We start from the raw sequence: 26,869 nt of genomic DNA, 5'->3' as shown, positions 1-26,869 counted from the left end.
AAAATCCAATTTTAGACATTGTAAGTTACAAAATTTACCACTGACACACAAGGTGTGGGCATGTATGTAAGACAAATACACGAATGAACAACAAAGCCCAAAATCTATGTAGCCTATATTAATGTACAATGAGGCAGCAAACATGCAGCACAAAGCTAACATCTACTCATCTGAAAGCACATTTCAGATAGATTTTATATTTCTAAGGAGCACACAGCCATTGATTGTGAAAAGAATGGATAACCAATAACAGGAAGCAAGAACCATGGTGTTCAAACTGTGATGTGTGGCCCCAGGGTGGGGGGATTGGTGGTTAGTGAAGGGAGGGATTTGTAACCAGGACTATGAGAGCACATATATTACATCTGAACAAATTTAAAAAATGAACAAGTTTGAAAACTGCTGGCTGAACTTCACTGCTAGTGAGTAATATAGCAGCAAAAACATGGGAAAACTGGGCCAGTCATGGAACAAGCAGAGGTTAATTGTATGCTGAAAAATAAACAGATAGAGAGGTTACACACCTAAAACTATGCAACCTGAAGCAAAAAAAGTGCTAAAAGTCCCTGAAAGTATGTAAATTCTGAGAAACAAAGAGCTTTGACTTTTGACAGCAGGTGGCTTTCCATTATTTGTTGTAGAAATGTGATCCGTCTACAATGACTTCTGATACATACAGAGGTGTGCTGGTTGTCTAAAAGGAAAGTATTCAGTTACATTATACAAATGAAAAAATAATTTTGTATTTTTCTATTAGATTGTAGCCCTACATTAGTAGTACATTTTATGGATGAAAAGTGGCTTATAGCACTGTGCTATCAAGCTAATATTTTTACTCAGCTCAACAACCTTATGATGTCACTGCAAGGTCCAAATGGTAATATTTTGCAGCTCAGTAACAAAGTGATTGCATTTTACAAAAAAAAAGGTTCTACTGAGAATAGTTATAATATTCCTATACTGAAAATGTATTTATGATAGACACTGACATCCAGTCACAAGACTATCTATTCTGATTCAGTGCTGTCCCTATATACAAACTTCTTCTTTACACATGCCACAAGTCTTCTGATTCCCCCTATTGGAACTGTAATATTAGATCATGTTGCTCATGCAAATAATCATGCATCACCTCCTCACCAATATAAGCATGGCATGCTCATGTGACTCCCTCTACACTCCTCTACTGAACTATCACTTCAAAGTTTGGCAAAACATGACAGCACTAGAGAAGTGTGAAAAGAGGATATTACCTATCATAAATACATTTTCTGTATATGAAAATAATAGCTTTTGATACAGTACTTACTTCCTCACAAAAGATTAATGAGAATCCCATGTTGATAAGGAAGAGGGACTGGCATGAGAAAATGACAAATACCTTCCAAAAGTATCCAAATGATACATCTGGAAAAAAGATATTCAGATCAAAAGATCAGAAAAGTAAAACCACACCACTTTTGGGTCATGTATATTCTTTGCCCAACTGTGAAATTCAATGGAATTGTCACCATCTCAGAATTAATGATGTGGAAACCAGATACTGAAAATAGTGAAAATATCCTCAACTGCAACACCAAGATAGAAATTCATTTGTGAAAGATGTAGTATAAGCAGTGTGGAGAAAGATGGATATCCAAAATTATGGGGAAACATCAAAGCCAACAGGAAGGCAAGAGCTAAAGCAATGAAGATAAAGAAATAAAAGAAAATTATGATCACATGGTATCTTCTACTGATTTGGCAGAATCTATAAAATGAAACATAAACAAAGCATGCATAAGACCTCAAAACATACAGAACCTCATGAATAATGACAGAATTCAGTAGCTCCATATGTCAAAAATGTAAAGAAGAAGGTTGAGCTCACTCAGCAAGTAATCAGATATTGAAGAAATCAGTACTGAATCAACAGCAGCCAAATGAATAGATTACCAAAATAAAAAGAAAGTCATGGGAGATAATGACTTCAGAATAGGACTGGGAATTCCATATGTCCATACAGTGGCTGAAGCTGCAGACCTAGTGAGCGCATTCTCCATGTGAATGCCTTCAGATCTTAGTTGAAAATATACAGTTCTGATTTTTGAATCACAAATAATGCTCCTGTAGGAAATTTGTGAAACTCAGTAGTATTATGTAAAGTGAGCCCAAAGGTGGACAAAGTGTAAAAGCCAAGCTATTACACAACAAAAACTGAGGGGTAATTCTAGAAATAACTGATCACTCAGCCTATGATTGCTGGCCTCTCAAAAGTAAAATGTATGTATCAGGAATTGACAGTAGAAAAAAAGAAATTCACTGGTAAATATGCTGATGATGGATGGCTTGGCTTTAAGAAAATATGTATTAAAATCAGCAGAATCTACAATAAACAGGAACAATAGACCAGACATCAAGTACTTGCCCACCAGAATGGTTCTCACAGTTCACATTCTCTGTGCAGTTAATCAATCAGAAAATTGAATCACAAGTTTTTGGAAGTATTTCTGTTACAGTTGGCAGCCATAAAGCATTCTCTATGCACAAGGTAATATAGGACATAACATACAATAACCTAATAAAAAAATTCACAGATGTTGAAATAATTTAAGAGGAGCCCCCAGTGGCACAGCTGTATTTCTGTGGGTTTATACTGCTAAAATCTTGGTTTCCATCCCCCTTGGTGGGCAGAGCACAGATAGCCCCTTGTGTAGCTTTGTGCTTAACAACAAATAACAACAAGTTTAAGAAGAATTGTTTAAGGTATAACACAGTACTGTTCCTCAACACACAGATGAAAAACTCAGATGGACTGCAATAGTTAGAATTTGATTCCTGTTTACAAAAACGGAAACTGTCTGACAGAATATTTATTAATCATTTCTCTGGTATGTCAATGTATGTATAACCACAACAATCTGACTATAATTCTTAAGTCTCTTGAACTGACTAAAAGAACAACAGTGGGAAATTATCATTACTTAAACTTAAGTCAAATTATTTACCGACAAACTAACTCAGCGTAAAATCTGTGTGAAATTAGATTTAAACCAAAAACATGAACTTTTTTCTTACACTTTTATTGCTCGACAGATGACCCAAATGACCACACGTGGAGCTCCATTAAGTTCAGGCATAGCTCTCGCTAATTTAGAAACAAATGTAGGCAGAAATATTTGATTTTGAGAGTGTATGTTTTATTAAACTGACAGAAGTTTCTCCTAGTGTTAAGGTTCACATATCAATACACAATATTATGAAAAATACGGGGTCACATAAGATGTAACCTCATGTTTTAACCAATGAATAAAAACTGTCTTGAGATCGAGCTAATTAGTCAAAGATATATATTAAAAACAAATTGTTTATTGATCTTGAAGTGGTATAATGTCAGGATATTGTTATTGATCTTGAAGTGGTATAATGTCAGGATATTGTTATTGATCTTGAAGTGGTATAATGTCAGGATATTGTTATTGATCTTGAAGTGGTATAATGTCAGGATATTGTTTATATCTTGAAGTGGTATAATGTCAGGATATTGTTATTGATCTTGAAGTGGTATAATGTCAGGATATTGTTATTATTGTGGTATAATGTCAGGATATTGTTATTGATCTTGAAGTGGTATAATGTCAGATACTGTTATTGATCTTGAAGTGTATAATGTTATTGATCTTGAAGTGGTATAATGTCAGGATATTGTTATTGATCTTGAAGTGGTATAATGTCAGGATATTGTTATTGATTGTTATTGTCAGGATATTGTTATTGATCTTGAAGTGGTATATAATGTCAGTGGATATTGTTATTGATTTCTTGAAGTGGTATAATGTCAGTGATACTGTTATTGACCTTGAAGTGGTATAATGTGGTATAATGTCAGGATATTGTTATTGACCTTGAAGTGGTATAATGTCAGTTATTGATACTGTTATTGATCTTGAAGTGGTATAATGTCAGGATTGTTATTGATCTTGAAGTGGTATAATGTCAGGATGTACCAGTGTATGTTGTTATTTTTTGTTTTTTATTTCTTATAGAGCTACATGTACCAGTGTATGTTGTTTTTTATTTCTTATAGCTAGCTATAATGTACCACCATGTTGTTTTTTATTTCTTATAGAGCTACATGTACCAGTGTTGTTTTTTTATTTCTTATAGAGCTACATGTACCAGTGTATGTTGTTTTTTATTTCTTATAGAGCTACATGTACCAGTGTAAGTTGTTTTTTTATTTCTTATAGAGCTACTACATGTACCAGTGTATATTGTTTTTTTATTTCTTATAGAGCTACATGTACCAGTGTATGTTGTTTTTATTTCTTATAGAGCTACATGTACCAGTGTATGTTGTTTTTTATTTCTTATAGAGCTACATGTACCAGTGTATGTTGTTTTTTATTTATTATAGAGCTACATGTACCAGTGTATGTTGTTTTTTATTTATTATAGAGCTACATGTACCAGTGTATGTTGTTTTTTATTTCTTATAGAGCTATATGTACCAGTGTATGTTAGTTTTTTCCTTATTTTTTTATAACTACATGTATCAGTTTGTAATTTTGAGACTAAAAAAGGGATTTTAATCAAACATAGAAATGAACACTCAGACTGGTATACAGAAATTCTCTATTTATATATTTATACATATGTAAGTATTAGTAGATACATTTGTAGTAAAAATACTCCATTAAAATATTATCTTTTTGGTGTAACAAAAAATATGTTGTGTTTTTACTTAAAGAATACATTGTAATACCATAATTATGAATACATTGTAATACTTATAACAAGCACAGAATAATTATGAATACATTGTAATACTATAACAAGCACAGAATAATTATGAATACATTGTTTGTAATTATTACATTGTTATAACAAGCACATGAATAATTATGAATACATTGTAATACTATAACAAGCACAGAATAATTATGAATAATTATTGTAATACTATAACAAGCACAGAATAATTATGAATACATTGTAATACTATAACAAGCACAGAATAATTATGAATACATTGTAATACTATAACAAGCACAGAATAATAATTATGAATACATTTAATAATATATAACAAGCACAGAATAATTATGAATACATTGTAATACTATAACAAGCACAGAATAATTATGAATACATTGTAATACTATAACAAGCACAGAATAATTATGAATACATTGTAATACTATAACAAGCACAGAATAATTATGAATACATTGTATACATACTATAACAAGCACAGAATAATTATGAATACATTGTAATACTATAACAAGCACAGAATAATTATGAATACATTGTAATACTATAACAAGCACAGAATAATTATGAATACATTGTAATACTATAACAAGCACAGAATAATTATGAATACATTGTAATACTATAACAAGCACAGAATAATTATGAATACATTGTAATACTATAACAAGCACAGAATAATTATGAATACATTGTAATACTATAACAAGCACAGAATAATTATGAATACATTGTAATACTATAACAAGCACAGAATAATTATGAATACATTGTAATACTATAACAAACAGAATAATTATGAATACATTGTAATACTATAACAAGCACAGAATAATTATGAATACATTGTAATACTATAACAAGCACAGAATAATTATGAATACATTGTAATACTATAACAAGCACAGAATAATTATGAATACATTGTAATACTATAACAAGCACAGAATAATTATGAATACATTGTAATACTATAACAAGCACAGAATAATTATGAATACATTGTAATACTATAACAAGCACAGAATAATTATGAATACATTGTAATACTATAACAAGCACAGAATAATTATGAATACATTGTAATACTATAACAAGCACAGAATAATTATGAATACATTGTAATACTATAACAAGCACAGAATAATTATGAATACATTGTAATACTATAACAAGCACAGAATAATTATGAATACATTGTAATACTATAACAAGCACAGAATAATTATGAATACATTGTAATACTATAACAAGCACAGAATAATTATGAATACATTGTAATACTATAACAAGCACAGAATAATTATGAATACATTGTAATACTATAACAAGCACAGAATAATTATGAATACATTGTAATACTATAACAAGCACAGAATAATTATGAATACATTGTAATACTATAACAAGCACAGAATAATTATGAATACATTGTAATACTATAACAAGCACAGAATAATTATGAACACATTGTAATACTATAACAAGCACAGAATAATTATGAATACATTGTAATACTATAACAAGCACAGAATAATTATGAATACATTGTAATACTATAACAAGCACAGAATAATTATGAATACATTGTAATACTATAACAAGCACAGAATAATTATGAATACATTGTAATACTATAACAAGCACAGAATAATTATGAACACATTGTAATACTATAACAAGCACAGAATAATTATGAACACATTGTAATACTATAACAAGCACAGAATAATTATGAATACATTGTAATACTATAACAAGCACAGAATAATTATGAATACATTGTAATACTATAACTATAACAAGCACAGAATAATACTATAACAATATAATTATAATACTATGTAAACTATAGCAAGCACAGAATAATTATGAATACATTGTAATACTATAACAAGCACAGAATAATTATGAATACATTGTAATACTATAACAAGCACAGAATAATTATGAATACATTGTAATACTATAACAAGCACAGAATAATTATGAATACATTGTAATACTATAACAAGCACAGAATAATTATGAATACATTGTAATACTATAACAAGCACAGAATAATTATGAATACATTGTAACACTATAACAAGCACAGAATAATTATGAATACATTGTAACACTATAACAAGCACAGAATAATTATGAATACATTGTAACACTATAACAAGCACAGAATAATTATGAATACATTGTAATACTATAACAAGCACAGAATAATTATTAGGTCAGTTCTTGGGATTGAGCCTGTCGTGAGAAAGTTAAACAATGAAGAATCAATCAAAGTTTTTCATGTTAGTCACACACATTCTTTAACGTTTTAGGTTTGAAACATTATTTTTTTGGACCATTTGGTTCTGGACAAGTTATTAGAGCTCTCACTAACTTATACCTTATTGTACTTTTCAGTCTTGTGTCCTTTCTGAGATATTTTATAAAGTGATATAACAGTAATTTTGAAACTGTTTTTCTACATTTCCTTCTAGTGTAGAACAGGAGGGTGTTTGTTTGAACTCTCTTTACAGTTAGCTATAATTGTGGTAGGGAGGCAGTTCATTAACACCGTGGTGGAAATGGGTGTTCTGTAAGTTTTTTAGTTAAAATAGATATTTATTGTACTAATTTCATGTAAGAACATTTTCTATGACAGTTGGCTCATTCTGAGACTTAAGAACTGTGCTGTAGTTTTTTTTTTAAAGTGATTTTGATATTTTCAAGATTCATAGTTTATTAATGTTCAGTCAAACATGTAGCAAGTCATGTTTCGTCTGATGAGATGTAATTTGGCATTAGCACTCCCAAGTAAATACAGTACTAACTCTACTGTTAGTAAACTTAATACAGTTTTACTACTGTTACCTTGTACGTTAAAACACGCAATTATTTACTTTAACTGATAGTAAAAGACTTAGGTCATCGAAAGACTTTCCAAACAGTTTCATGTTGTGCTTTACCAAACCTCTGTCATGTCTCTAATATTGATTGCTGGGTGACGAATTAGTGAAAAAATTACCATAAATTATCATTAAAAAAAATGAAAAGCAACACATCCAACGTTTGTTTTGCTTGTTACACTTTGTATTTCCTTCTATAACATTTTTTTTTCAATAATACTGTGAGATTCCTAATCTCAAAATCAATTTTAAAGTTTTAAAGATCCATTTTTATACAGACTAGTTAAATCCAGTTTCTGGAGTCCTCCGCAATAAGTTATCGTGTATTTTAACTGTATCTAGTTACCTCAAACTTACCACTGCATTTTACCTCTTATCATCATGAATATGATAGTACCTTTGGATATCTTTGCATATGTTCACTAGTATAAATCCAACTTTTTACAATGCTCGGGCATGGCCACGTGGTTAAGGCACTTGACTCGTAATCCAAGGGTCTTGGGCTCAAATCCCCGTCACACCAAACATGCTCGCCCTTTCAGCCATTATAATGCGGTAGTCAATCCCATTATTCGCTGATAAAAGAGTAGCCCAAGGTGGTGATTACTATCTGTCTTCTGTCTAGTCTTACACTATTAAATTAGGGACACATAACCCTCGTGTAGCTTTGTGCGAAATTTCATAATGATAAGGTAAGATCCTACTCACATGAATCCAAAATTTAAATTTCAAGCATAACATCTTTAAAATATATGCATAAATTCTCACCACATTTTTATTTTTGTAATTTTAAGTTTTAAAACATGGATTATATATATTATGATCTATGATTAATTTACAGATTCTATGAATAAGGAAACCTGTCAAAAAGCATAATGAAAATTATAATCTGTTGAAGTGTGTTCTGACTTTACTGGATAAAAGTCATTTTAATCATTTTTACAACTTCATTAACAATATATTTATAAAAAAACTAATGCTTCTATTATTAAAACCTATATAAAATAAGTTACAACAAAATAACAATTATTCATAACATCTTTCCTGAAATAGTAAGTTCAGGTTTTTATATTATTTTAAAGAAACATTAATATTGCACATTGATGTCATTTCAAAATTTTATTGTAATCACCCCTTTCAAGACAACAACTCTGAGTTCTATCTTAAAACATATTATTTTACCTACATAGTAGTTGGATCACTTGTTAAGCCTTAATATGCTGTGCTCATAGATTATTAATTGAAAAATAACTTGTATGAAGTTTTAACATACTATAAAACACTTAGCCTTTCTTTACCATGTTTACATTCTACAATCTATGATATCAAAACTTCATCAAAGGTCAGTAGACTTAAAATATGTCGTATACTTGTGGTTTCCATTTACATGTTATCTCAGTAAAATATGCTATATAGATCATAAAATTACTGTGAAAGTAGCCAATAGAAATTTCAAATCATCATTGTCTAATTCAATGGATAATATTATATTTGAATTAAATTAAGAGTTTACACAGTACACAATTTTATACTATTTTAATCATCAAGTGTTAGAATAAAACTGTGATCAATAGCTAGAAATACAAAGTCTAGTTTGTGGATTCAGTTATTTACATTACAGTAGTTGAATAAAGGAGAACAGCAAGAGAAATCCATTCACTTTATAAAGTAACAAATAATGCAAACAAAGCACTAGCAATGTAAAATGTTAGAAATAATTGAAAAGTAAAATTAAAGTCAAGTTTTGCTTTACAATTAAAATGGTAAACACTGATTGCAGAGATGCCAACCATTACGATTTGAGCATAACCATTATGACTATACGTTCATCCAGACAAATATTACAACTTGTTGCAACTCCCAAATTATTATATATTATATAGGCCTATACAATAAAGTGATAAATTGTTCCCCCCAGGGCTTGAAAGGGGTGAAAAGGAAATTTCTAGTGAGATACAGATAAATTTTGATAATAAATAAAAGACATAGTCCAAATGGCTACTTGCAATAATCATGTTTGTGCTTGAAATAATAAAAAATATTTGTATCTCTGACCTCTACCAATAGTTTGAGTGTGGTGCTTCTCCATACTGGGTACATGGGGGAATCTATAGTTACATCATCAGTGCTTGTCAGCCACTCAGTGCTCGTGTAGATGGGTATTTCTATTGGCATAGAAACACCTATGTGATCGTTCACAAGATAAAAAAAAAAAAAAAGAGGCCTCGCTCACCAGATTGTCTTGTTTCTGGCAAATCTAAAAGGACTAAAACTGTGAATCAAAAATTTAGAAAAAGAGTATAGTGCAAAATTTTCGGTCATTGCATCAAAAGTCAGTGACAGTTATGTGTTTTGTACAGTTTGTCATATCGATTTTTTTTGTGGTGCATACAAAATTAGCATCTCACCATAAAAAAGGCTGAGGTGAAGACAAAAACGATGCAGATAACGACATTTATGAGTAAAATTCAGAATATGAAACCATAAATGCAGAAGTGATGTTCATGTAATTCGTCATTGCTCATAATTTACCCATAGCTGTAGCCAATCATGCAGGACATCTATTCAGAAAAATGTTCCCAGACTGATATAGCAAAAAAATATGGTTGTGCTAGAACTAAAACTACAGCCATTGTACAAATGTTTGGTTGTGAAGATGACAAAATGATTTCAAGCATACTTACTAACAGTGTTTACAGTTTAGCCACAGATGGATCCACAGATATGGATGACTCAAAACTGTATCCAGTGGCTGTACGATATCTTGACCCTTTACTTGGAAAAATTGTTTGTTCTCTTTTGACAATGGTGGAATGGAAAGAAGCTTCAACGGGAAAGAATATTTAAGCTTTTGGACCATGAACTGACAAAGAGGAAAATTCCATGGGAAATCTGTCTTAGTTTTTCTTCAGACAATGGCTGGTATAGGTAAAGGTGTGATGGGACACATCTCAAGATGACAGCCCAGCATTTACTTCATGGGCTGTGCCTGTCACCTCATGAATATTGCTGCCCAGAAAGCTTCCAGAAAACTGCCCTGCCTAGTTTCTGATATACTGATATATATCTACTATTTTCTGGACAAAAGTGCTAGCAGAAAACAACATTTCAAAGAGTTTCAAGGATTGTATGACAAAGAAACAAGAAAAACTCTACAACTTGTTAACACAAGATGGCTATCACTTGGGATGTGCCTCAACAGAATATTGGACATGTGGAAGCCATTGAAGAAGTATTTTTCACTGTGAAAAGGAAAAACTAGATTCAAAAGGAGCTAGGCATGCAGCTCAGTCAGGTAGCAAGACTAACAGTCAGGATATCCTCTCGGCCACACAGAGACACAGTCAAGACACCCTCTCGGCCACACAGGGACACAGTCAAGATATCTTCTCAGCCACACAGGGACACAAGACAACAGTCTCCAAAAACAGACAAAGAAACATTTGATATCACTCAATATATGTTTAGGCAGTCTGACCTTGAACTAAAGAAGAGACAATCAATGAAAAAAGAGAAGAAAACAAAAGCTAGCAAGGAAGTAACCAAGAAAAGTTATGTGCAGAGCAAGTTAGATAAGTTGACAGTTTCTTGGACAACAAAATGAACTTGTTATTTTGTCTTTTACTTCAGTCGGCAATTCCTTTATTTGAGAAAGCCAATTTGATATTGCAAAGAGAAGAACCTTGCATACACATTATGCATAGAACTCTGATTACACAAGTTAAAAATATACTTGTCAGATACATCAAGCCAGTGAAGGCAACATCACTGAACTTGATTACAACAATGAATCCTTATACAAATCTGATGAGGCAGTTTCTATTGGAAATGCTGCCAAGGAATACATTGTTAAATATGAAAAGGACCTGGACCTGATCAGCTTCTACACCAGTGTCAATAAATACTATATTGCAGCTACAAATTACATGATGAAACATTTCCCTCTAAATGATGAACTTCTGATTCATGCAGAGGTTGCTGATCCAAAACTGAAAGTAAGCAAAGATTTCTCTTCTCTACACTTCTTCACAGACAGGTATTCTGTCCTTGCAAATACACATGAGCACAACACTATTGACAAGTTGGAAGGGCAATATTTGAACTATTAAATTGATATTTTCTCAGAAACTGTCCTTCAGTTGAATGTTGACAAGTTTTGGGTTCAGCTGTCTACAGTTAAGGATGGAAATGGTAACCAGAAGTATGACTTTCTGTGTAGGGTTATGCTTGGAATTCTTACAATCTTCCATTCTAATGCTGACAGTAAAAGGATATTTAGTTTAGTGACTAAAAACAAAAGCAAGTTCAGACCAAACTTGAGCACCTCAGTTTTGAGCAGTATTATAATGCACAAGATGTGTATGCAGTCAAATGGACAATGTTGTTGTAACTCCCAACCATCCAGAGACATTCTCATGAAAGCAAAGGCTGCAACAGCTGCAAAACTATTACAATAAGCATCATAAACATGATATAAACTAGTCCTTACACAAAGGCTTTTTCTGCTTACTGTTTGTGCATGTTCAGTGTTGTTTTACCAGTACATTTGTTACTCTGAACTAAATAAAAGACATAATTTCAAAATATTTTTTAAAATTTATTTATTAAATACACAAAACACAGTTATAAATGAGCAATCTATAGCAGTAATAAATAATAATAGTTATAATAATAATATAATAATAAACAGCTTAGAGACATTGGTCAGGCCTAGTAGCCACAAATGATAAAGGACTCTGTCTACAATCATTATGCTCAGTCATTTGAAATAGTTGGCATCTTTGTGATTGTACTTTAATGTGAGAATGCTTTCTAATGATTTACATTTGAAATTGTGACTGTTGAAATTACATGGAAGCAAAAAAAGTTACTAATTTGTTCATAAGTAAAGATTTAAAACAGGATTTGTGGCATTAAACTTTGAATAAAGAGTGATAAAAAGAAAAGACTGTAAAAATAAAAATTAACCAATATGCACAACAATTCTTAGGCAAGATTTGCCTATTGTCATCTGACTGAATAGTGGGGTTTGAAAACCAACATTTCAGTACATCAGCAACCCCAAAATGCAAGACATTTCTGTTGCAACAGAATGTAAAATGCAAGCCCTTAGATTAACAATATGTCATATTACCAAAATGATCCCAAGCTCAGATAAAATTAACACCCCAGTGTAACCCTTTATAATCTAGTGGGTAGTATAATGCCACCTTTGGCCTTGGATTGTGAGAGTCAATAAGTAATAAAAGTCACAGTAACTAAAATACAGAAACTTCAAACACACCTTGCTCACTTTGAGATATTTTAAATTATAATTTTGATTTTTTAGTTAAATGATGATTTGTAATACAATAAAAATAACTATATAATTGTAGTTATATCGGGTGTAGATTTTTTTATACCCGATGGGGGATGATTTTTGCAACCACTTATGTGGACTGTTAAATTTGCAAATTGGTAATCTGTGATTACGTGAACCTGAAAGCTGTAAACATGCAGTTACAGAGTAATCTTGTTGCCACGATACTTGCATGTATACTTAGGTCTACTGTCTGATACTTATGAACTATCGCTTAGATCGAAAAGCTTAGAAGCATGCCTATATTGAAGATGTACATTTCGGCTACTGAAAATGCCTACATCTAGGCCTAATTATGTAATTCGATTGGTAAGAACACGAGAATCACAAGAACAAACACACAATTTGTAGGTCTGTGATGCAATAAAACAATTCAACAGACCAAACTGAAGGGGGGGGATGATTGTATGCACTATACCCCCTACCTAAAATGAAGGGGGGATTATACCCTCCATCCCCCCAGGATCTACACCCCTGGCTATGCATGACCTGCAACTGTTGACCTGAAAGCCAATTTTTGTACATATACTATAGCATGCCTAGTGACATCATGCTCTAGGCTATTTTGTTGAAATATTTAGATGTTTGTAGTTAACCACAGAGCTACATTATGGAATATCTGTGCTGTGCCCACAATGAGTACTGAAACCCAGTTTTTAGAATTTCACATTTGCAGATATAAGATTGAGTCACTGGGAGGCATTGTTGAAAGAACTGCTGCAGTGAATAAAACTGTCTAAAACATTAAAACCACTTTAAATACAGTATTCACTTCACTATTTTAAAATGTGAAAGTTATCTATGTCCTCTTTTTACAACTTTATGTACATGTTTAAAGTAGACCTCATAATATTTATCTTTGTTCAAAGCCAAATTTTATGATACCCGTATTTACAATGGCCTTGAAATATACAACAGTTATTTTAATGGGAAAAAAACGCCCATGACAGTTACTTTTATGATGAGTCATGGGTCAAAGGACGTCACATATATATATATAAAACCTAAAAAAAACAACTTTGTTTAACATCTTCCAAATTCAAAATTTTAAAAAGCTTAGTGACCTATGTCCAGCAGCAACCAATTTCAAGTCTTAGCGACAACAGACAATTGTATGCTTTATTTCTTGACTTATTGTTTTATATTTCAATAAACATAAGTTTAATAATTTATTCCTAAATAGTAATAATTTATATACATATATAATGTACAATAATTGAAATGTGACTGTATATTACAAAATACTACTCCACTAAAACACAGCCAAGACAGAGAAGACTAAAGGTCAATTTTATATTATTGAATACATATCATGAGTACACTTGCACCTCATCAATGCAATTTATGTAATGTTAGCTGGGCATGACTGGAAGGATCAACATAATACAAAATATTAAATATATAGCATTATGAGACTTAATCAACTTAAACTAAACATTTGTATTTTTGTGTTATACTATGTAATCATTTCAGCATGAAAACAAAAATAATTTATATTTCCTATTTTTTTTTATGATGGTTATGATGTTGGTCAGTTCATAGACCCCACAAATGGTATAGAAAAAAACATGAAATGTCAAATCTTACTAAAAACAAACATTTGAAATGTATTTAGGAGGTTCTAGAGATTAAGCAAATAATATCCAAGATTTTACAACGAAGAATAGTTTTCTTAACTATAACACAAAACCCCTTTGTACTTGGACTAGTAACAAAACAATTTTCACAAACAAATATTTAGTAAAAAATATTTAATTAGAAATCTGATTTTCTGTGTACAAAAACTTATAATCTTTACCTAAAGTTTACCAAATTTTGTGAAGACACGTGCTGTATCAAAAGTTATAGTGCAAACACTTAACATGTGCAAATATGTAGACTAACTCATGTATATTATATTGAGTCTGTAGTGAGAGTTAATAAAATAAATAAATAAACAATGAAGGAAACTGTTAAGTTACTACTTTTTCATGGCATACAAATAATAAATTTTCAATAACTTATAAGACAAAACCCTGCTTAACTTTGAGATGTCTCAAAATGTATTTAGAAATTTGAAAATTGCAAAAGAAAACATGGGAATAGTTGCCTTTTAGAGTTTTGACATGATCAAATTCTCTGCTTTCAAATTATATGAACTAAGATAGCCTTAAACAAATATAAAATTACTAGATTTTTGGCTTAAAGTCTTTTACTAACAAAGTACACTTGCATAGGTGTGAAATTGAATACGTACCACCAACAATAAAATTATAATGGGAAAAAAATTAGGGCTAACAGTTTCTATTCTTTTTTAAGTACTTCATCTGAAACAAATGTTAATAAAACTTAAAAACAAACAAATAATTAAAATATCAGAATATCATTTACAGTTTTATTTTGGAGGTAATTTGAGGCTCTAAATCACAATTTTTGAAATGTTGATGTTGAGATTTTGCACACTAATTTTAGGCATTGGGTATGAAGGGTTAAATAAGGGTAAGTTTCCATTCTTGTGGCTAAGATCATTATTATTTTATAAATACTTCCTATTGGTTTAGGTAATACAATTATTAATAATAATAGGGATAACTTACACTCTTGAATAAAGCTATTATTGATACTAACCTCAAAGTCAGGAAATAGAGGCAATACTTCCAGTGGATAGACTCCAGGTTTACTGCAATGTTTCTCAATCTAACAAAAAAAAAAAAATATATATATATATATATATTGCCACTGTTTGTATAGATCGTATATGCTGCATAAAATTCTATTTACTCTGAACTGTAAAACAATTTTCTATTGTATAAGTAAATGGCTTGATTCAGTGTGCTGTTTTCAAGACATACACTACAAATCAGCATTATATGATGTCCAAGTCTTATTTTTCTATTTACCCATCCCCAGAAATCAATCAAAAATGGTTTATTTTAGTGGCAAGTAAAAAATATTACATGATAAACTAGATTTACTTTTCTTCTTGGTAAATTTTATAATTTTAAATATGCAAAAAAAAGTACATATTTGTGTACTGGTTGTTAAAACTGAGTCACTGAACCATCTGGTTGCTCAAAATTATGTTTTCCACTAATTAGCAAGAGACTGTGTTGAAGTAACAAAACTGACTCCTTAATATAGTAACTGATAAAAACTGTACATACCAATCTCTTTTATTCATCTCCAGTAAAGAACTATCTACATCTATTTTCTATAAAGTTGAACATACAACTCTAACAAGGAGTTTAAACTCTCTTGTAATACCTTAATGCAGGTGTAGCTTGAAAAATTAGTTCCATACATTGGCACAACTAATGGCTTTCAGTTTTTGCATCAGAGTATCTCCTACCTCAGAATTCTGGGGACCAGTAGTTATATCACAGTTTCAAAACCACTACTCTATAGTATGCACTACCTGCATTTGTAATTGGTCATATAATGGTATGGGAACCAAGACTACGTTCTTCAATGTTTAATAGTTACCCTTCTTATTGTTGCATGACAAGTAACACTCAAGTTAGATCACAATCTTTGGAAAGCTCCTGCCAGAGCTCTTTTAATGTGAAGTACAACCACAAGGAAATCATCATAAAGTATATGGTTGTTGTCACTGCTGCTGCAATGTATTTCAGAATCTGGATTTTCACTATTTCGGTAGACAATCCATCTGCTTTACCTAGTGAAAATGTACAAGGTTGTCCTCATACAGCATTGTAATTCTAAATGTGGATATCTCTAACACATTATTGAAATTCATAAGCCATTTAAATGATATATGGTTCATTTGAATGGTAAACTTTATACCATACAATCAGTGATACTATGGTTTGACAAATACAAGATGACAGTAGTTAATTCTTTGTATACACAGGATAACATGTTATACTCCATCCTGACAATGCTGCTATGATTAACTAGAATATTTGTTAACAATGAAATCCCATTAGATTGACTGAACAGTTTGGATAGTCAACCTAAAATTTACTTCAGCTGGAGAAATTGCACAATATTCTCTCACAAGATGGAGCTGTTCTTTACTGTTATGATCCATAAACATTCCAACCCCCCCTCAAAATGTGACTGAGAAATTCAAAGAGTACATATAAGCACATACTATTCTGATATGTACTTCAAGCATGCTTTCTTTACCTATTGAAAAACCATTGATTGTATACTGTAGTCTACAAAAAAACACTAAAATGTTATCCATATAAATGAGACATTTATCCAACTCTAATCCTCTCTGTCAAACTCTCAAAAATGGCAAGTACATTATGCAACCCAAATGGTACAACAAAAGTTTATAAAAACTTTTTTAATCTGGGAGCAGTTTTACATCTGCTCTTGTTTCACTAGCAAGTTCCTGGAAGCAAGGTGTAATGCATTAGACAAGTGGACATCTTCCAGTATGTACATGAATACCCTATTTTTGACCAGACACACACTAAAGATTTAACCACATACACTTCCTTTCAGTACTAGATACACACATACTGTTTACACTTACTTAGATACATCTATTGACTATGTAGCGCATGTTACTGATATTGGATTCAGTTGGCTATAAGATCCGACATACATGTTGGAAAATTTATTCAATATTTACTATGTTCTTGTTACTACAACGAGCCCAAATTATCTGTACAATTCTCAAATAGTGATGTCAGATGTTTAGGTACCCATGGATCTGTCCTTGGTCACAATGCATCTGAAGCAACACTAGCAACAGTTTATTCTAGTCATTTCCATTGCATTCAATGAGCTGATAATTATTTTAGCAGCAAAATGAATAGCCATTTCCCTGTAATTACAGATTAGTACTGACACAAAGCAAGCCTTTGGTGTTGTGAACAAATGCAGCTTTATTTATGGACAAAAACAATGTGTTTCACATATTGGTTCCACTACCACATCAAACACCAACTACACACTAAACTGGCTTTTTTAAAAGAATCTGAAATACTACTTATAGATTGAGAAGTAATAGTGCTCCTTTCTGAAGATATTTATGCTAACATGTTGGCACTGGATTGTTTCATTAAAAGGCCAAAGCTTATTTCACAGGTCATGCTGATTTTAATTTCCACAACAAGTCTAAACCTTAGATACCAGTGCCTAATTTTAGATTAGAGACAACCATATTCATCTCTTAGAGTAGTGGTTTTACTTGAAGTACCTGATACAAAGAAGAAACAACTAGAGTTCTGGAGGATCCTACACCAACCAAAAATTTTCACTTTCTACCAGTGTAATTTTATCATCATATAATAAATGCCATTCAGTCCTTTATGAAACAAACTGATCACCATATCTTGGAATTCGAACGGACTCCTATACTCCCCAACTCAATACCCAAACTCCAACATGGACATCATTAATTTATGTTGTGGCTTTATATGACTTCCTGTGACTGTTGTGGGATTTTATAGAATTGCATGTTCTCCCTCTCTTACCTTACACAATTTTACAAATAATTCCTCTCAAAATGTGCATTTAGTTTACTGTCAAAGCATGGACTTCATCCCTCTTGTTCAAAAAGTCACCTAGAGATGTGGAGAAGAAACACTTCATGCTACTATGAAAAACTAATCATAGAGGCTCTGAAAAGACCAGAGTTAAAATTCAGATGGTATTGGTGGAAGGAAAGTCTGTTTGAGTTCAAGCATTTTGAGATACTGGCATTTCTAATGGTTAATTTGACTGAAGGAATATTAGCAAAGCTACTAATGGATACTTTTTCCTCAAGCATGGCATCCCATGGTTTTATCTGATGGACTCTTGATGAAATGGTCCATGAGTACACCCTTGAGATGTAAAGCTCATATAGTGGATCTCTTTGGTGCTTGGCATAGTCATGACTGATCCACAGACAGCTGTGATCTCTGAAAATTATTCTGGTTGAATTCGTACCACTGAAACTACTGATGTAGGCTTCTTCCTTACATGTGAAAAGCTTGATATAACTACTGCAAATCTAGTTGACACAGAAATGGTAATTAGTGCAAGTAAAGCTATATGAATATCCCCATACAGTAAAGGAGGGTGACCCTTAAAAAGCTTATAGAAAATGATATCACTGACACTTGCAGCTTCCATAGTGAAACATGTAATCCAGTTAGGAAGTGCAAGTCATTTATAAAAAACAGTCAACTTTCTTGAAGTTTTGCTTTTGAGTTCTGAACTTGGTTTGAATGATGGTTCATTTCTTTATGAAGCCAAAATGTTGGGACAACTCAGATAAAATTCCCACAGTTAGTCATTAGGCTACTCATCTTCTAAATGTCTAGTTTGATCAATAGCTGGACTGTTTAGGCACAGCACAAAGCATTTCTGATTTGTTCATTCAAATGGTGACCTTCTTGAAATGTTTACCCTTTCTATACTGAAAAAATATAACTGATATCCTTGTCCTTCACTTTTTTACAATGAAATATTTACTTAAATTGCATGAGAACAGTATAAAGTTCTAAGTAACGTATAAAGATTCTGCATGCAACAAACCATATAATTTGACTTATTAGTAGTATTTTTTTGTTTTTTAAAAATTTCAGAACTTTTATTGTGAGACATTATTTTGAAAAACAATTAAAATACTTCCCATTTACTTCAATTTTCAAATTCTTTAATTGTTGTTTTGAAAGTTCCAATTTATAAAGTAGCAAACAAAAGATTTTTTAAAAAATAAGTATAGTGTAGTGTAGAGATGGCAGTGCTAGAAAGTACAGAAACAAGGTACGGTTGAATACAAAAAAAACATACAAAACTTCCTACACAAGTAGCTATGAGTTAATATTACAACCCTCCCTTGTTTGTGTATTTTCTAGCATTGCCATCTGTACATCATACTTAATTTTTGTAATTTCAGTTTTACTTTTCCAATTTAAAGCAAAGATAAAATATACATTTTTATATAATAAATACTTTACAAAATGTTTTATAAGAATGTAGAATACTTAAGCAAAAGATATTACAATGAAATCTTCTTGAAATTTCAAAGCTGCAAATTCAAATATATCACATATAAAAACAAGATATTCAAGAAAGATAAATTTCACCCACTTTTTTTTGTTATTTATTGACAGACATTACAGAAGTCATTTTATAGGATATTAACCAGTTACTCCTATTTAAAATCAGTTTTTAACATATGATGCTCAAAGATCCTTGAAAAAATGCACCAGTTATAAAATGTTGAGTAAAAAATATATTTTACTAAACTTGTTTCTAATTCTGAAATATGGTCTCCATCCTTCAGTCAGCACTGATAACTTCAAAAATGAACAAAAAACATTTTAGTTGCAGAAGCTATACAACCTATAGAAAGTAATTCTGAAATTCCAAAGTATTTCCCCTAGAAGTTTGTTTTTTTTTTTTTTTTGTAATGCAATTTAACAACAGGTACATCAAAGCAGTTCACAAAAACCTCATTGAGTTAAAGTATATTAAAGTATTGTAAATATCTTGAGAAAATATGAATAAATGTAGACAAACAGTTAGAAAATGACCTTTAGGATGTATTATGTCCTGAGAGAGGATGCCTCCCACAGTGCAAGTGTCCAATGGACAGTGGAACACATGCCAAAGACTTGTGTATCATCCACCATCTTGAAAACATGAGAATTCTGATCAAGGATAAAATTCTGCTGGTGATGAGAACCAGATATTTTTTTAAGGTGTACTATTACTGGGATTTACATCAGATGTGTGTGCATTCTATTGTTCTAACAGAAAGCTCAGAACTGTCAGAAAGCAAACAACTGTTTAAAAGAGCAACCAATAAATAACCTTAAATCTCAGCAACAAGATCATGAAAAGTTATTTGGCAGATTTGATGCCAAACATTAACAAACTAATCACTGCCCTATAGGGTAGAGGACTGTATATTTTATATAGGCTGTCTAATACTTTCACTTTGTCAGTGCCAGCACAAAAAAAGCAAATGGAACAGTTAAAGACAAAACTGTCATTAGGTAATTTCAATATTATGAAATGTTTTAATTTCTTGTACTGATTAAATCTTGCTTTTTTTGAATATTTTTTATCACATTTGAATTCATTGTATTCAAACAATTCACAGAAATAAACTTATTATTTATTAAAAACTTTATTTGTTAAATATAAGCTGAATTTGACCACAAATATTGTTAGTAAAAATTACAAATAGTGATGTCATTTAGAAAGGTGAGATTCAAGGTCATCAATAGATCTTTGTTAAATTTTCTGATTTTTCTTGTGTCTTATAGCTAAGAGTAATGATTACTGCAATTAGTAAAGTATCAAAAGAAGTATGCAAATGAATGTTAATCAATTGGACAGATGTAGAGTACATATTGAAAAATATTAAATAAGGTATTTTAATGTTATCTCAAAACAACATCTCACAAAATTTTGAAAACTTCCCAACCTGTAAAAACCATAAAAATAAGATATAAAAATTATACCACATTATTTAAGCAGAAATGAGATATAATTTAGTAAGTTTGTGCTAGGTTCTTTGCATTTTATCAAGTACTCTCATTGAGACAGGACAAAAAATCAGGTGATATTAACAACATACAGAAAAGTAGAAGGATAAATACATTTACTGTTATGTGCTTGTTGACTATTTTCACACATGCACACATATATATAGATATATTAATGTATTAGGAGAGTTACTAAAATGTTATTATACTACTTACAGGTTTCTGGGCATCTTCAAAAGTTTTATTAATAGCATTAATTTGACTTTCTCTGTCCATATAAAGGTTTTCTTCTTTGAACAATTTCTTGACATTGTATCCAACTCTGCAGAAAGGTAGGTGAAATAAACAATAATTGAAATACAAATGTAAAGTGTGAGTCTAATGAGTGTATTGTATGACTGATCAGTAACTACAGTTAAACCTATGTTTAGAGATATTATAGAATAAGAAAACTCTTCAAGAATGTAGTTTTTTTTAAATCACAGTAAAATTTAATTTAATAGCTATTTTCACAAATGTTAAAAGACAATTAACTAAATATTAAGAAAAAACAGTAAAGTAGCATATACTAAAAGTATAATTAAGTAAAAACTGCAAGACAGGTATCTCAAAACTCTGATAATACCTATTTAAATTTAACTAATAATCAATATGTTTGGAAAAACATACTTCAAAAGAAAAGAATATACTTGAATTTCAAGAATATGCTTTTTTAATGGTTACATTAAGATGGTAAACTGTGTAAAACATTTCAGTTCAATTTCAAATACAAGAAATAGTCTAAGTCCTATGTACTGTATAACCACTTTCAAAAATTATACTGTCTGACAACTAAGAACATTTGAAGTTGAATATTTTAGACTACATAAGGCAAGAACATAAAGTGAGCATAACAGATCAGAGAAATACCAACCAATTAAATCACTGTTTATATATACCTATGTGTCTCATTCAGAGCTACTTACAATGAAGACTTTTCAGTGTATTTGCTGATCAGATTCAAGAATATTATCAGAAATTGAAAACATGTCAAAAGGCATGTACAGGACATACAAATTTTCTTGGTTGAAATTTACAAGTTTGCTCATTAACCAATTCAATACATAATCCTTAACATGTGGGTGCACATATTTTCAGCTTGCAGCTCTTGTTAGACATATATGCTTGAACAATACATGTATATGCTGTTATGACCTAAATGTTAGCCCTATTCAACATTTTAAGCTGCTATACTTTCATTACATTTTTTTAAAGTTTATGAATGATTAATCAGATGATAAATGTTAAAACTGCTATAAGATAAAATTTGGCAGACTTTTAGTAATGTAATGCAATCATGTTACCGTATCCAATAATATAAAATTGGCCCATTCTTGGTTGTGTTTCAGTGGACTAATATTTTGTATTATACAGTAACATTTAAACTATTAAACACACACACACACACATTATTACTATTTAGAGACAAGTTTTGAAACTTTTCTTAAAATATAGAACAATAACTAAAGAAGTAAAGCAAACAATTATCTCTTCCAGTTATGACCTTTGAACTTGGTCGCTGCTGGTCATAGATTGCTAAGTTTTTTTAAAATTTCTAATGTGGATGATACCAAACAAAATATTTGTAAGGTTTTATATAAACAGTTGAATAACCAACAAATCATAAATAACTATACTGATGCAATGCCAGTCAACAGCCAAAAGAGAAGACCCAGGTAAGTAATATATTTCTTGTTTTTCATGAGTATTCTTTAACTATTATTATAAAAGTAACTAAAATGTATAAAAATTAGAAACTTATTAGATCAGGCAAGATTAGGTAAGATAATGAAGCAAAAACATAAAAATTCTACACAGGGTATGCTAGCAGGCAGCTCATGCATTAAATAATTTGATACCAGTATAATGGGAGCTGTTTGTTAATGGAATAATTTAAAACTTATTTGACAGAATTATTAGTAAGACATGATTCAAATATCAATAAAACAGTAAAACATATAAATTGGTGTATACAGTTATTAATTTTAAGATATTTAGGATAAACAAATACAGTTTCCTGTTACAACCTGCAGTCACTCAAGAAAGAAAAAAAGTAATTTAGATTTATTTCCTGATTTTATTGTGGTTATGAGGTTGGTCAAATTGATCAACCCAGTTTAAAGCTAGGGTAGAGAAATTAACAGCTAAAATATAATGATTTCCTTATTATGCAAACCAAATATGACAATTCTAGGATGCATAAAAGTATTTTTAACACTAACATAAAACTCACTTTGAACTCAGAGCAGTCAACACTGACTACACATGTTCCTGGAGAAATTTATTTTAAAAGTACTTAATTAAAACTCCAACTTTTATCTCCAAAGACTCGTAAAATGTACTAATAGTACATGAAATTTAATGAATATATGCTTACATTATCAAAAGTTATTGCATCACTAATCTCTTGGTTACTTTAATGCTCAGAAGTTAAGTGCAGTACACCTAGCCCATATCAAAAGCTAAGTAGTTAAAACAGATTGAGGACTAGCTTAGAAAATAGTAATGTAAAACATTTAGTACAGCTGTCTAAAGAAGGAAAATATCTGTTACCTTACACGTTTGTTTAATGAATCCAGTGAAAAAAGATCAGAGAAAAAATGGAACACTGTGTTAATGTTACAACAGCTCAAAGTTTTATAAAAACATAATGAAACATAATACATATACCTAACTGGTATGTAAATAAGCTTTAGCTTTTTAAATAAGAACTGACTGTTGTAGAAGAAACTTAAGTTGGAAAGTTGTAATTATACATGCATTCTGATGTACAGAATAATGATCTTGAAGTAACAGAACTTGCTTTTGTATTTAATAATAATACCAGAAGCTAATACTTTTAAAATGCCAAAAAAAGTAAAGACATTAATTTCATTACACATGGAAAAGCAACAGTCAAAGTTACAAATAATATAAATGTATATAAACAGAATACCAAAAGCATTATATTACACCCTAATTTTTCTTACGCACAAGTAAATATACTCCATTTTCAGGACTCGTGTATACACTTACTTTGTTTCAGTTTTGTCATTAGAAACTCCATATCTGTTGAACTCTGTAGAAATGTACTCAGTTTTCTTCAGCCAAGGTCCAGCTTTGTTGTGATGTCGTGATCTAGGCACACAATAAATTATCTTAATACCTTTGATTAAATTCTTTCAGAAAATGAACAGTAAGGTTATACTTCAATAATCATTCAGTTTTATCTTTTTACTTAACTTCAGAAAACAAAAATTTCAACTTTTGTCAAGTATTACTAAAACAACAAAAATTCATATATTACTTGTATTAATGAAGAAAATCAGAAAATATGCAACTGATGGTATCACATGCAAATATGTTGTTATCACATTACTTTTTTTTACATGATATACCAATGAACCTATATAACAAAGATACTTAAACCAGTTTGTCGATGAACAAAACAAACCTTTTGGAATCTTGTGGTCCAAGGTTGTCTTCTTCAAGAAGCTTTTCATCTTCAAGGTCTAATGATGCTGAAAAAAATAATAAAGTTATGGTTATCACTACTGAAAATAAAAATCATGATGGCTTTTCACCAGTATTTACTAGACACATGTTATATGAATTCAAAATTGAGATATTAATAAGGTGAAAAAAGAGCTTCTTGTACCATTTCACACATTTACAAAGGCAACCATTTTATCCAATTTGCATGTCACTTTTTTCAACTAGCCTCATTTTGATAGTATAATCTAAAACCACACCAGGTTTAGTTATTGGTTGTTTAGTTTTGTAATCATCCTTTCCACTGTATTTCATTTCACCTTCATGTATTGTAGTAAGCAAAGTAACACGACATTTGTCTTTCCATTGAATTGCTAAAATATTTCCTTTCTTCTTAATATCTCCCTTTTTCAGAGGCATGTCTTACTTTCAAAGAGAATGTTGCATAATTCCAGACTTGTGTAATAATTATCAATATATATGACCTTTCCATAATATAATCAATCATTTGCATTTGGTTTTTTGTTATTTCAAAGTGCAAATATCTAAGAATCTTCATGAATCAATCTCAAGTAATGTATTTTGGAAAAACCGGAGTTCCTACAAGAGGTCATTCTTCCAATAATCAACCAACACATGCTTTTTTAAATGAGAAATAAGCATCGACAAAGCAAAAAAAAAGTGTAAATTTCCTCAATACTTTGCATCTTTCCATTTCTTACTTCATGAAGTAGAGGGAGTGTTACTTTAACTTTCTTCAGAATTCAAGGATCTCTAAAACTCATAATATGTGTTTCTCACAAAATATGACTCATTATACTTTGATCAAATATAGCAGTAAAAAAAATTTATATTCTTTAGATTCATCCATGAGACTAAATTTATCTGCGAGTCCAGCATTTATACCATCAAAAGAATGAATAAATGGATCCAAATCATGACAATTTACCCATTGGGAACCAATGGATTTTGATTCACTATTTAAATTGCATTTAAAGCTTTAAATTATTATATTTGATGTTGATGAAAATTTTTCTTCTTTATTTGAATAGTTAAACTATGAAACACAAATTTTGTTCCTGGATAGTATGTATTATTTATTAACTGCTTATGTTGTAAAAGTATAAAATTCGAGTTTGATTATGTTGAGATCACTTTGACTTAGAACATAGTGGCGAGCACTAGTGCCATGCAAGGTAGGTGCACTTATCAGACAAAGAATATGTTGGAAAGGAATCCAGCTTTCATCTTTATGTGACCTTGCAGGCCATGAGAACAGTTCGTTTCTTGATTTCTTCATAAATGATACTGACACATCGGAATGTTCATTGGATCTATCTTTTATGTTTTCCATATACCATTCATGATCGTATAAGCATGCCACATATTTCCCTGGCTGATAATTGTCATTGCTATCATTAGACTCTATTTGAGCTGCTGTAGCATCACTTTCACTGCTACTACCAACAGTTACAACTGTGTACACATCATCATCTGATAACCTTCTCATATAGAATGTGTTGGTAGAGTGGGGAATAAAGCTATGATGTGACCTAATACCTGCCACAGTTTTGCGTTTTTCATAGTGCTCAAGTAGATCAAACTTTACACAATTCTGCAGGACTGATTCCTGATTGACAAGAAAGAACTGAATGCCCTGAATATGGTTCTTTTCCCAATGGTGCATATCAGAGACACATAAAATTTGATAATTTATTATTTTACACAACATTGAACTTTTTGAAGATCACGTTCAGAGATGTAAGAATGTATGGTAAAGTCTATTTACAATATTTCAATGGTATTCATAAATTATTTCAAAATTGTATGGATATATTTGCACACAGTAACACACCTGAATTAAAGGTGTTTTTTTTTTCAAGTAAACAATGTATGGTCACAGGATA

The 26,869-nt window shown here is 30.8% G+C and overlaps 1 protein-coding gene across 8 annotated transcripts in view; it reads right to left on the bottom strand.

Annotated features, from left to right (window-relative positions):
* Window positions 1–26,869, bottom strand: part of LOC143246748 (uncharacterized) — a 102,988-nt gene that overhangs the window by 72,384 nt on the left and 3,735 nt on the right. For 6 of the 8 annotated variants that reach the window (XM_076493840.1, XM_076493849.1, XM_076493841.1 and 3 more), the window contains exons 2-3: window positions 24,925–24,991; window positions 24,507–24,608 (exon numbers count right to left, since the gene is read on the bottom strand). In XM_076493840.1, the coding sequence (XP_076349955.1) occupies window positions 24,507–24,608; window positions 24,925–24,991 (169 nt within the window). Of the gene's footprint in view, window positions 1–8,019; window positions 8,198–24,506; window positions 24,609–24,924; window positions 24,992–26,869 lie in introns of those variants that run through there. The other 2 variants (XM_076493847.1, XM_076493846.1) reach the window with 2 other exon arrangements.

The sequence above is a fragment of the Tachypleus tridentatus genome, chromosome 3 (genome assembly GCF_004210375.1).
Source record: "Tachypleus tridentatus isolate NWPU-2018 chromosome 3, ASM421037v1, whole genome shotgun sequence".
Taxonomy (NCBI): Eukaryota; Metazoa; Arthropoda; class Merostomata; order Xiphosura; family Limulidae; genus Tachypleus; species Tachypleus tridentatus.
This window is presented reverse-complemented; position numbering and strand designations above follow the sequence as displayed.